The 11,654-nt window shown below is 67.2% G+C and overlaps 1 protein-coding gene across 2 annotated transcripts; it reads right to left on the reverse strand.

Moving 5' to 3' along the window:
- Positions 1 to 821: 821 nt before the first annotated feature.
- Positions 822 to 11,521, reverse strand: HGS (hepatocyte growth factor-regulated tyrosine kinase substrate). 2 transcript variants are annotated; one of them, XM_080681191.1, is made up of 22 exons: positions 11,400 to 11,521; positions 9,833 to 9,917; positions 9,537 to 9,612; positions 9,048 to 9,140; positions 7,661 to 7,784; positions 7,231 to 7,283; positions 6,849 to 6,917; positions 6,569 to 6,693; positions 5,694 to 5,772; positions 5,528 to 5,626; positions 5,310 to 5,405; positions 4,652 to 4,690; positions 4,440 to 4,583; positions 4,308 to 4,367; positions 3,686 to 3,896; positions 3,353 to 3,525; positions 3,139 to 3,279; positions 2,884 to 3,061; positions 2,115 to 2,248; positions 1,936 to 2,025; positions 1,680 to 1,769; positions 822 to 1,329 (listed from the first exon to the last, which is right to left on the reverse strand). In XM_080681191.1, the coding sequence occupies exons 1-22, from the start codon at positions 11,434 to 11,436 to the stop codon at positions 1,219 to 1,221; spliced, it is 2,307 nt and encodes a 768-aa protein (XP_080537317.1). In that variant the 5' UTR covers positions 11,437 to 11,521; the 3' UTR covers positions 822 to 1,218. The 2 variants fall into 2 exon arrangements, with proteins under 2 accessions (XP_080537317.1, XP_080537316.1); XM_080681190.1 differs by having other exon boundaries at positions 3,686 to 3,899; positions 11,400 to 11,519.
- Between the last annotated feature and the right edge of the window lie 133 nt (positions 11,522 to 11,654).

Below are 11,654 nucleotides of genomic sequence, written 5' to 3' on the forward strand. Positions count from 1 at the left end.
GGAGCCTCGCGTCAGCCGACCGCGGCTTCCGGCTCGTGCCGTTTGCTCGGCATCCGTGGTCACCACGCGCGGAGGGCTCGCTGCGCTCTGGCCCGCACGGCTGCCTCTCCCGCCGGCCCGGGAGGGAAGGAGCATGTTTTGTCCTGCGGTGCAGCCGCCCGGGGAGCGAGGACGCCTCCCTCCGCGGGACCGAGCGCGCGTAACGGGCAGCGTGTGCTGGGCTGTGATAGCCCGGAAGGGGAACCGGGCGGCGGGCTAGCAGGTCCCGGGAGAAGAGGATTTATAAGCCCTGGTTCTGTCTCCAGACACCGGACCCTCCGCGCCCTTCCCGCCTCCTGGTCCAGCTCCCGGACACCGGCTGCAGCGCCTGCCGGAGGGTCTTGGCGTTGCTCTTCAGATGCAGCCAGAGGAAAGGCGGGTTCCAATCCCGCTGCCCTGGTGATGCTTAGAGCCAGCGCGGAGCGGACTTGGTCACACGAGGTGCTGCCCCTCCGCCCCGCACTTCCTTGTCCTGACCCTGCCTTGGCTGCGCTCCAGGAGCCTCTGGGCCCATTAACTAGTCCAGCCCCTCCGAGAGGAGCCAGGGCCGCAGTCACCTCGGAGGTTTGGGTGTTTCAGGGGTTGAACTCTGGATGCAAGCGGCGAACTCTAACATTGAACATTTTCCAACTACAGCTACTGGCGTTGCAGTTGGACCGCAGCTGCAGGCCCTGCGAGTCCGTCCCAGGACTCGGGGGCGGGGGCAGGGGCAGGGGCCAGGCTGGCCTGCGGGGATGCCCACACACTCCTGCCCAGCACCTTTCCCCTGAGCAGACACGTGGTACTTGTTTAAGAGAGTTTATTATGGCCGATCCATTCCATCTACTGGGGCACTGGGTGACATGACAGCTCAGAAGCAGAGAAGCTGGAGACTAGCCCCCCTTCCTGTGGGGGCCAGGAGCCCCTGCTGACAGCTCTGGGGGGGTCCTAGAGGGCTCTGGGGGGCGGCGCAGAGGGACCTAACACCCAGGCTGGGGCTCCCCCGCGCCCCCAGGCCCGGCCATGGGGAAGGAGGCCAACTCAGGGACAGGAGGGTGGAGCCTGAGGGGTGAGGACAGATAGGCGGGCTGGGGGCAGGGGCACTACGTGGACGAGGGGAGCGCCAGGAGGGGACAGGACGCTGGTCAGACGGAGGCGTCTCGGGGACGTAGTGTCACTGGGCAGCGCTGGCCGGTCAGGTCAGTCGAAGGAGATGAGCTGGGCTTCGCTGCCCTGCACCTGCAGCCCCTGCGCGGGCGGCTGCTGGGCCCCGGGCGGAGGCTGCTGGGGAGGGCCGCCAGCAGGTGCCATCTGGGGGACCAGAGGCCATTGGTGCTCCTCCCCAGGCCTAGCTCCCCTTGACTGGCTGCTCTAGGACACCCCGCCCCAGCCGTGACCCTGGTCACCTCCAGCCCAGGGTGCACCTCCCACCCTCCCCCGGCTTGTCATGGGCTCTGAGCTTCGTGCCCCAGCAGGGCCCACGCCTAGAATCCCGACAGCTGAGCTTTAAATCAACGTGGTTTGCTCCCCCGCCCCGGCCCTGACGCTGCGTGCACCCAGGGTCTGTGGGCCGAGTGGCATTCCCAGCCGGACTGCCTGTCTTCCCAGGACAGCCCCCTGCAGAGGGCTGGGGCCCAGGTGGTGGCCCGGGAGGGGCTCACCTGCTGGTACATGGGCTGCTGCCCCGAGATGTAGGGTTGCGGTGGGGGCTGCAGAGATGCGTCCTGGCTGGGGAGGGCGGTCATGAGATTCTGTGAAGGAAAGGAACCCCGACACTGAGAAAGGAGCCCTGTAACCAGACCAGCTGGGGAGCCCAGTGTGGGCGAAGGGGGTGGGATCAGAAGGGCTGGGCCTGGCCAGCATGCCCCCAGCCTCCCCCCGGGGACCTGCCTGTCTGGACGCCCCGTGTGGTCTCACCTGCATGCCGTAGGGCTGGTAGCCCATGGACACTGCCTGGCTCCCCATGTAGCCCACGCTGGCGGGTTGCGGGGGCTGCGAGGGCACCGTCTGTAGAGGGAAGGCCTGTGAGGAGCTGGGAGGAGGGCTGGGCTGAGCACCTCACAGAGCCTCTTGGGGAGGGAGCAGCCTCGCCCTACCGGATAGCCCTGGGTTGGGGTGGGCTGGTAGGAGGAGTAGGCTGGGCTGGCGGCGGGTCCTGCTGGGCCCTGGGGGGCCGTCTGTGCTCCAGTGACCCCTGCTGGGTACATGTAGGTGCTCACCACGCTGGGATCTGCAGGAAGAGGAGTGAGGGGGAGACCCCGGAGTTGGGGAGCATTTCTCTGAATTTTCCTTTTTGTTGTGAGACTTGGAACCAAGTTCACGTTTCACCTTCTCACCAAAGGGAAATAAGGACATCAACACAGATGGGAGGGGACCCCCAGCGATGAGTGGTCAGGAATGAACCCAACCGTATCCCAGCTGAGTAAGGACACTGCAGGGCGGGGCAGCTCCGCCTCTTCCTCCTGAACCCAGAGCCGGATCAGGACGGCAAAGAGCCTGTCACAGGCCTGGGCTGGCATTCCTAAACTTTCTGAGTCCTGGGACCCAACAAGTAAGTCAGCACAGGGGACGGGAGGGGGCGGGGGGATGAAAGGGGGAAGCCAGAGCCTCCAGACCGGAAGGTGTCGGAGTGAACACACTTTAGTGTGCGCAGTAGAGGCGTGTGTGTGTGTGTGTGTGTGTGTGCGCGCGTGCGCGCGCGCGCGCGTACAGAGAGCAAACGTGGTAGAACATTAACATTTGGGGAATCTCTCTGCACCATTCATTCTCTCAGCTATTCTGTAAAACAAGCCAAAATAAAAACAAACAAAAAGTAATGGTCTGGGTCTCATGTTGGCTGCTCAGCTCGTCCGCCCACCCAGTTACCTGCTCCGGCCCCGGGCACGGTGGGGTAGGGGCTGCCGGTGGCCGCGGCCGGCTGGCTCATGTACACGGTGTGCATGGGGGAGCCCTCCACCGAGCCTGCCGGGCTGTAGGTCCCTGGGAAGCTTGTGGGGCCAGAGGGCTGGTACAGCACGCCACCCGCCGTGGGCATGGCCTGGAGCTGGGGACAGAGAGACGGCTGTCAAGGGGCTCCCGGCGGCTGCAGGGCAGCGGGAGCGGGAGGGGCAGGGCGCCTGCCTGGGCGTAGGGAAGAGAGAAGGCGGGCATCTGGGCGCGCATCTGGATGGTCTGCTTCTGCTGCTCCAGGCGCAGCTGCCGCTCCTTCTCCTGCTCCTGCAGGCGCTGGATGGCCAGCTGCCTCTGCACCTCCAGGTACTCCTGTGGGCACAGGGAGCTGTCAGCACTGGTCATGGGGGTGCCCGCCGCCCGGCCGCCAGGCCGCCCACCGCACCTGCTTCTTCTGCCGCATGGTCTCCAGCTTCTGGGCCAGCTGGATCTGGCGCTGGCGCTCCGCCTCCTCCGCCGCCCTGCGCAGCTTCTCCCGGTGCTCCTCCCGCAAGGCGCTCAGCGCCCCCCGGGCGTCTCGGATCTGCGCCAGCTTGTCCTGCAGCCCCTCGTAGTACACTGTGGGGGAGGGGGGGCAGAGCGGCGTGGCTGGGGGACGCCTCCTTCAGCTGCCGGTCCCACGCTTGGTGGGCTATTTCCCGTCCCTGGGACCACCCCCTGGAGCCCGGGGCCGCCCTGCCCAGCGCCCACCGCCCGGCAGCGTGGAGGCGGGACGCACGCCGGCGCTCGTCCAGCTGGTTGAGCAGCTCCAGCAGCTGGGGGTGCATGCTGTTGATGGACTGGAAGAGGGACAGCACGGCCGAGTCGTTGGTGATGCTGCGGCCTCGCACGTGGTTGCTCTTCATGCGGTTGACGAAGGTGCTGACGGCGTTCTGCAGGGCCTTCAGGAACTGCGCGTGGCTCTCCTCCGACTCCCCGTTCTGGAACTGCTGCTGGGGACGGGCACACTGTGGGGTCCCCGGGCTCCCGAGTCAGGATCTGCCTCCGTGGGCAGGGCCTCTGCCCGGGGCCTCAGCAGCCCCGCCTGCACCAGCCCGACCCGAGGCAAGCACCTCAGGCTCCGGTCCTTCAATGAGGACAGAGCCGGCTGCAGCCCCGTGGCCGCCCACAAGCACCCTCCCCCCCACCCTCCCCCGGTGACACGGACGGGCCGCCCCTGAAAAGGCCTGGCATCTACCCCAGTGGCAACAAGGCCAGGAGCCCCAGGACAGACAGCTGGGCGGCTCTGGGCACTGGTCTGCTCGGTAGGCAGCCAGGCCCAGCCGCCTCCGGTCATTGTGGGCAGCGGGGCCTGCACGCTGCACCCAGAGGCTGTTCCGTGGTCCGAGGAGGGCGCTTACCTCGCTGAAGAGGCCTCCGGAGGAGGTTAGGGGCTGAGGGTCCGTCTCCGGGAGGGAAGTCTGGAAGACACCAGAGGGTGAGTGGCCGGCCAGTCCCCCGGGCCCTCCCAGGGGCACGGAGAGCGGCCTCACCTCCACCGAGGCCGCAGGGGCTGCGTGCGCCTCCACGGGCTGGGCGGCGGGCTCCGCCAGGGGCGCGGGGGCCGAGGGCGTGGGGCTCTTCCGAGCCTCCTCCTGCTTCTTCTCCCAGTAGTTCCGGTTGAGGTACCGGGCGAGCTGCGGGGGCAACAGGAGGTCATCCAAGGGCCAGGGCTCGGGGGGAGCCCCGTGCACAGGACACTCACCTCGGGGTCCATGTCCTCAGCCAGCGGCGCCGACGAGTTCTGGGGAGAGAGGGGAGGGGCCGAGGGTCACAGGCCACAGCACAGCGCCCCCACAGCTGTCACTCAGGGGCCCGAGGAGCCCACGGGGCTCCATAACGGCTGACAAGATGCCAGGGGGCACCTGCCCACCCTCCCAACCGTACAAATGGCCCCCAATGGGCAGCCGGCAGGGCTACTCTCGGCCTGGGCCTGGCTGGCCCCACCCCTAGTCACTGCGGGACTCGGCCGACCCCCAGGAAGTCAGTCCTGTCCTGGCCAAGGTGAGGCTAGAAAGGGGTAGCCACCCTGGCCTAGGCCCCACCTGCTCCCGCCTGGGACAGACAGGCGGACAGCACAGGCCCCTGCACCCGCACACGGGGGACGGGCCTCCCTCCTGGTCCCACCAGGAACTTCAAGCCCAAACTGAGAGGCGTGGAAGAGCCGGGGCTCTCACCAATGGGGCTCCCAGCCTTCCCGGGGTTCTCCCCCTGGGGACCCCTGGCCGGGAGCTGAGCAGGGATGGGGGTGGGTGGGGAGGGAGGCCGGGGGCAAGGCGCCGTCCTTGCTGGGCAGCCCTCCCGCCCTCCCACGGGAGCAGTCCAGCCAGTGTGTGGGCCACGGGGGGCGCAGGGGGACTCACCACGGGTGACGCGTACAGGCTGCTGGCGGGGGGTGCGGACGAGGTCACAGGCGCGGGCTCCGCCTTGGGGTACGCTGTGTATCCCGACTTCTGTCTCTGCGGGAGGACCAGGAAGAGTGAGTGTGTCCCGCAGGGAGCATGGGCACGGCAGGCCCAGCCTCCACACTCGGCCCCCAGCACCCCGGCTCGGTGCAGCCTCGGTCCCCCTCCCCACTCACCATCCTCTCCTTCTCCTCGGCCTCCGACTGGGACAGCGCCAGGGCCAGCTGCAGCTCCTCCTCCTCCTGTAGGGCCGTCTCGTCCCGCTTGGGGGGCAGCTGGGGGCAGACAGGCTGGTGAGCGGGGCCCGGGGGGAAGGGCAGGGGGCGGGCCGTGCGGGCGTACCTGGGACTGCTGCGACAGGGGGCTGGTCAGGTACTCCGGGGGCAGCTCCGTCGTAGGGGGGGCCTTGCCATCCGCTTTCCTGGACAACAGGGTGCTGTGGGGGACTGGGCACCGCACCCGGCCCCCAAGGATTCCCCCAGCGTCACCACAGTGATCACCGTGGTCACAGCCGCACCCGAGAAAAACTGAACCTCAGGCTAGCGGGCGCGTCCAGGCGGGGGACCCTGGTGACTCACCGGCCTGAGCCACAGCCTGTCTCCAGGAAGTGAGGCTCAGACACCACCTGGGACAGATGGACAGCACGGGCCTCTGCACCCACACACTGGGGACACGGCCTCCCTCCTGGTCCCCCAGGAGCACAGCCCTGACCCGAACCATAAGGGACCTCAAGCCCAAACTGAGGGCCACGTGGTAAGGGTCTGGACGCATCGGGAAAGACAGAGGAGGGGACACCCGGGGGAGCTGAGACGAACAGGCCCTGACGTCACTGGGACGCGCGGGACCAGAACAAGGTGCAGAGGACACGTCAGCGCCATGCGTGGGCTCCGGAGCAGAGCGTTCCTCTTCTGGGGCACGCACACGAAGGTCCAGGACCAAACACGTGTGTGAACACACATGCAGGGGAGCCACTGTCAAGGTCAACACCAAGGGACCAGGCAGAGGGCACCCTGCACCTTGTCACGCCCGTGTCTTTCCTGGAGTTTTACCTCCAAACCAAACAGTTAAGAGGCAGACAGCAGCTCCCCGCGGCCCAGGCTCCCCGCAGGCCCGGCCCTGGGTACCTGCCTGGCTCTGCCCTGGGTCTGGGTGGCTGGTGCTGGGAAGGGGGCAGGGCTGCAGGGAGCGCGGGGAGCAGGCCGGTGCCGGGGACTCACTTGTTGAGCTGTTCGTAGCAGGGCTCGCACACACGCACCTCCTTCTCGATGCCGAACTTGGGGATGGTGGAGTACCGGGACGAGCACTTGCCGCAGAAGATCTGGCCGCAGGCCCGGCAGTGGTGCTGTGACACAGGGCGGGAGGCGGCTGCAGGCGGGCCACTGACCCCCGCCACTCCACCCAGCAGCACCCACCGGAAGCTGCCAGGCTGGCCTCCGGGGGGGGGGGGGGTGCACCCAAGGGCGGGCGGAAGGCAGGCCCTCCTGACGGTGCACTCACCTTGCGGGTCACCACCCCAAACTGCACCCTGCAGCGGTGGCACTCCTCGGCGTCCACCCAGTCGGGGGCCTGTGGGTGGCAGAGTCAGGACCCAGCCCCGCCCTCCCTCTGCTCCCGCTCCCCGCAGAGGCCCGGCCGGGAGGAGCCCTCTCCAGAGGACTTTCCTCCTGAGGCCGGACACAAGGCACAGTGGCCTCGGGGACAGGCCAGTGCCATTTAACCGCGAGCCCGCCAGCCACAGCCTGCTCACTCCACTGGGCAATGCTGAGCGCCTCACTTTCAACGCAGACAGCAGCTCACGGCGGCCAGGCTCCCAGCAGGCCTGTCCCCGGCCCCCTCCGCCCCAGAGCAGCCCACCCCTCGCCCGGCACCAGACACTCACCCTCTCCGCGGCGAACATGGCATCGCTCTCCTTGAACTCCGGGAAGACGTGTCCTGGAGAAAGAAGGCTGCAGTCACCACGGGCCGCCAGGAGCACGAGGCCCCAGGCTCACCTGCCCCCAGCCTGCCCTGCCCCCCTAGGACCACGACCGAGGCTCAGCACCGGTCTCCACAGGCCTCCAGGGGCACCACCGGGGCCGCCCTTCTCTGTTCCCGTGCCCGTGTGAGCTGCTTGGCCCCACCCCGGCCCCAAGGGGGTTGAAGTCTGGAAAGGCAGGGGCTCGCGTGCCCGGAGCTGGGCTGACCCACGCACCGCCTTGGGGATACCCGCTCCGTGTGCCACTGCTGGTTTGGGGGTGCTGTCCCCGCCCGCCCAGAATGAACACAGCCCTCAGGTCACCCCGGATGCAGGCACTGTCCCGCTGACTCACCCTCCACCTTCATGATCTGGTAGGTGTCCTGGACCACCTTGTACTTGGGCTCGTTCCGGAAGGCGTGCGCCCAGGCCTGGATCAGGTACAGGATCTTGTTTCGGACACTGACTTCCGACTGCCTCTGCAGAGCAGAGGAGGAAGGCATGAGGAGGGACACGGACACGCATGTGCAAGGGGTGTCTCAGCCTGGCCAAGTGGTTGGGAGGGCCCACTGCTCGGGCAGAGGTGGGCAGGTCCCCAAGTGGGGCGCAGGGGCCACCCTCTCCCCAGGGCCAGCTGCCCTCCATGGAACCCCAACCCTGAGGAGAACCCCTTGCATCTGTCCGCCCACGAGGCCTGCACGGTAACCCCAGATCCCGTAACAAGACCGGACTGGGAACCCTCAGCCTGTAACCTGCCTGACGCTGGGCCCTCCTTCCGGTTACAGCCAGGCCCACACACAGAGCACCCTCTCCACCAGCCGGGAGCACCCAGCTACACTTCTAGGGCCTCGGGCGCCACCCACCCAGGAGGACGCGGGCGGAGCAGGCGGCCTCGGAGGGGCAGCCACAGCTCAGCGCTGGCTTCTGGGCCTTTCCTGTGACCTGTGAGCCTCGGTGGAGGCCCTCTTATGTCCACAGGGCCTGATGGCCTTAGGCCGTGATCTGCCGAACCCCTCCCCCTCTCCCCAAGGGCTCTCGGCCCCATGGGCCCAAGAACTCCTCCCCCTCTCCCCAACGGGCTCGGCCCCATGGGCCCAAGGCACCGGCAGGACCAGGAAATGGTTGGAGCCTGGGGCTGCGCTCCCCAGAGCACCCAGGCAGCCTCAACTCCGTGGGGTGCCCTTTCACTCCAAAGAATGTCTGCCCACCCAGCTCTGCATCACACAGCCTCGGGGTCACTGCCCACGTCACAATCCCTGCAGGGGCAGCGCAGGCCCGGGGCTGCAGGCCGGGGCCCCTCTGGACAGTGTTTCGGGCTCAGCAGGACAGTCCCTCCTCTGCCAAAGGAGGGCATCGCCCCTCTCCCCTCCAAAACGCATTAGCCCACGTGCACCCTGCTCAGGGTGCCGGGGCGCCCAGCTGCCCTCGGGGCTCCCCCGGGCTCTGCTCACACACACGCAGCTCCTCCCTCCACCTTCCCCCGCTCAGTGAGTGCCCCGCCTTCACGGCTGGGCTCCGCCCCGTGTGTCAGTGTCAGGTGGGACAGGTGAGGCCCCCTGCACCCAGACATCACCGGGTGAGACTGGCCTGGCGCAGGGACCACCCACACTCACCCTGTGGCCTCTGCCACACCTGGTGCTGCTCCTGCCACAGATGCCTGCAACACCCGAACAGCAAAGGCCTGGCAGCAGGCGACACCCCCTCTTCCCCCTGGACCCCGGCTCCCGAGGAGGAGCGCTCACCTTCAGCAGCTCCTTCAGCTCCTCCATGGTCTGCTTGTTGGCCACCTCGTCGTGGACGGTCTGGCCACAGTTCTTCACCACGGACTCCATGACCTGCAGACCCCAAGGAGGGGAAGGGACAGGCTGCTGGTCAGCGCAGGGACCCCTCCTGGACGGCCCACCTCCTGCAGAAGGCCGCTCTCCACAGGCTCTGGGGCTCCCAGCCCGTCAGGAGAGCCCCCCGGAGCCTGCGCTACCCAGTCTCCACCTAACTCCACGTGCCACCACCACATCGGAGGCCAGAGCCACCCTCCCTGCCCGAAGTGTCAGTGTCGGGGGGGCAGGGCAGGCCGGCCCCGGCTCTGCGGGGCTGCTCACACCTGCCTCCCGCCCGATGCCTGCACTGTGCTGGCGCTGCCCTGGGCCGTGGGAAGACCGCGGGCCACTCCTCTGCCACCCTGACCGCTCGGGACGGGGCCCTGAGAGGGTGGGGTGCAGGCGTCCAGTCACCTCTAGGGCATACAGGGCCACGTGGGGGTTCTTGTCGCTGACTTTCTTCTTGATGGAACTCACAGCATATTTTGCCCTGAAAGGAAAGGGTGTTGGTAGGAGCGCAAAGAGACGGGGGGAAGAAAACCGTCACAGCAACTAAGACGCCCAGCTGCCGTCTGGCCCTTGAGGTCCCCAAGCTGGACGGAGCGTCCTTGGGCTGTGCCCAGATCTCAAAACCCCAGCACCCGGGCCACGCAGCTCCGCCAGGGTCGCGGGGCCCTGAGGGTAGTGGGCACACGTGTCCTCGCACTTACTGCGTGTCCCCCTGGCGGATCAGGTCACAGATCTGCAGGATGGACTCCCAGTCGGTCTCCAGCAGAAGCTGGCTGGTCGCTTTGTCTGAGACAGGAACGTACCGTTAGGGGGGCCCCCAGCTCAGCAGCGGGGAGGAGCTGCCTCCATCCCATTTTAAACACTTGGACGCAATGGGAAACCCCACGAGGATGCTCCCGGCGCAGTGCTGGCCTGACCTAATGAGGCAAGCCGCTGGGGAAAGAGCAGCGAGCGCGGCCTGCGTGGCGCAGTGGCTCAGCGTCCACCTGTGAACGAGGAGGTCAGGGCCCAATCCCACAACCTGGGCAGCAGGCAAGTGATTTTCCTCTCATCGTTGATGTTTTTCTCTCTCTCTCCCTTTCCCTTCCTCTCTGAAGACGATAGGAATGTTCAAAAAACATAACAACAGAGAAATCCTGGTGTGTGCTGGTTACAAACCTCTTCCCAACGCTCTCCACGACCTCGCTCCTTGCACAGCCTTACACGAGCTAGGTCCTACTTCCACCCCCTTGCCGATAAACCACAGCAGAGAGGGGAGGTCACTTCCAGGGGTCACACAGCTTGCTGGGGACGCAGCCAGGACTCGACACTGTGCTGGCTGACGCGCGTCCCCGAGCCCCTGGTTTTCGGAAGTTTGACCTCGTTGGTGGGATTGCCGCTGGGGCCAGGCTTAAGAGAAGCACCTGGACTCCTGTCCTCTGCTTCAAGGGACTGACCTCCGAGGATTCTCCAACGAATCCCTCGCTCTCCCCGTCATGTGCGAGGCTCCGGCCCTGCTGGCACCCTCTTCCCTGGAGACTGCGAATAACCTAGCAAGGCCTGCCCGCCTCCACACTGATCTGCTGGTAACTTCTGGATTGATCCTCGAGAGGCTGAGCCACCCCAGGTGGCTGGGTCCCTCGCCTGCACCTCCCAAGACCAAGAATGATGCCTGGCCTGAGGGTGGGCTCCGGCTGACTGGTGGAGACCCAGAGCGCCTGTCGGCACACGCCGTTTCATCGGAGGGAGGGGGGCCTTGCCCAGGAACATTTATTTTCCTTCCCAAAATGCGTGACTTCCAGGAGGCTTAGAAGGGATGGGCCACAGCCCCCGACAGACGGGGAAACGCCTTCCCGAACCACCCGAGCCAGTGGGGACGGGGGGCTGGCCTGGTCCGCAGGGAAGCAGGCCTCAGAGGAGCGTGGCAGGTCCCAGAAAGGTGTCCTCTTTTGGGGGTGCTCATGTTTGGGTCAAAAGCCCTAACCCTACGCAACCTAGGCTTTTTGCGGGGAGGACGTCCACTGAGATTTGCTATTCGGTCGAGTCACCCATCTTGATGACTCAGAATCTCGAGCTCGCTCGGTCAGGCGCCCGTGGTCGGCTCCCGGAGACCTGCCGGCTCCGGGCCCGGCTCTCCGCGGACCCTCACCCGCCCGGCCAGCGCCCGCGCCTGGCACTGCCAACCCCCGCTCGCGGCGCGCCCACCCAGGGCCCGAGCCGCGTGGAGGCCGCTCCGCTCGGATCCGCTCGGGGCCGCGGGCCGGCGGGGAGGGGCAGGGGCCGCGTTACCTAGGAGACGCTCGAAGGTGCCGCTACCGCGCCCCATGGCGACCCGGACCCGACCCGACGCCGAGGCCTCCTTTGCTGCGAGCCAGCGCGTCCCCGACTTCCGCTTCCGCCTTCCCCCGCGGGCGCGCGCACGTACACGTCGCCCGCCTCAATCCGCGAGGGGGCGGCCTTTCCGCTCGCTCCAGACTCTGCGCGCCGATTGGGCCGCGGCTGCTGGAAGACCAATGAGCAGCCCAGGAGGCGAGGCTTGTCCAA

The sequence above is a fragment of the Plecotus auritus genome (assembly GCF_963455305.1).
Source record: "Plecotus auritus genome assembly, chromosome: 7".
In the NCBI taxonomy this organism is placed as follows: domain Eukaryota; kingdom Metazoa; phylum Chordata; class Mammalia; order Chiroptera; family Vespertilionidae; genus Plecotus; species Plecotus auritus.

Excerpts from the sequence above, each read along its gene's own strand:
- HGS (XM_080681190.1), bottom strand. The coding sequence starts at position 11,436 with ATGGGGCGCGGTAGCGGCACCTTCGAGCGTCTCCTAG. Across the intron at positions 7,284-7,660 it reads CCAGATCATGAAGGTGGAGG|GACACGTCTTCCCGGAGTTC; the intron begins GTGAGTCAGCGG and ends TTCTTTCTCCAG. Across the intron at positions 3,280-3,352 it reads CCATGCGGCAGAAGAAGCAG|GAGTACCTGGAGGTGCAGAG; the intron begins GTGCGGTGGGCG and ends CTGTGCCCACAG.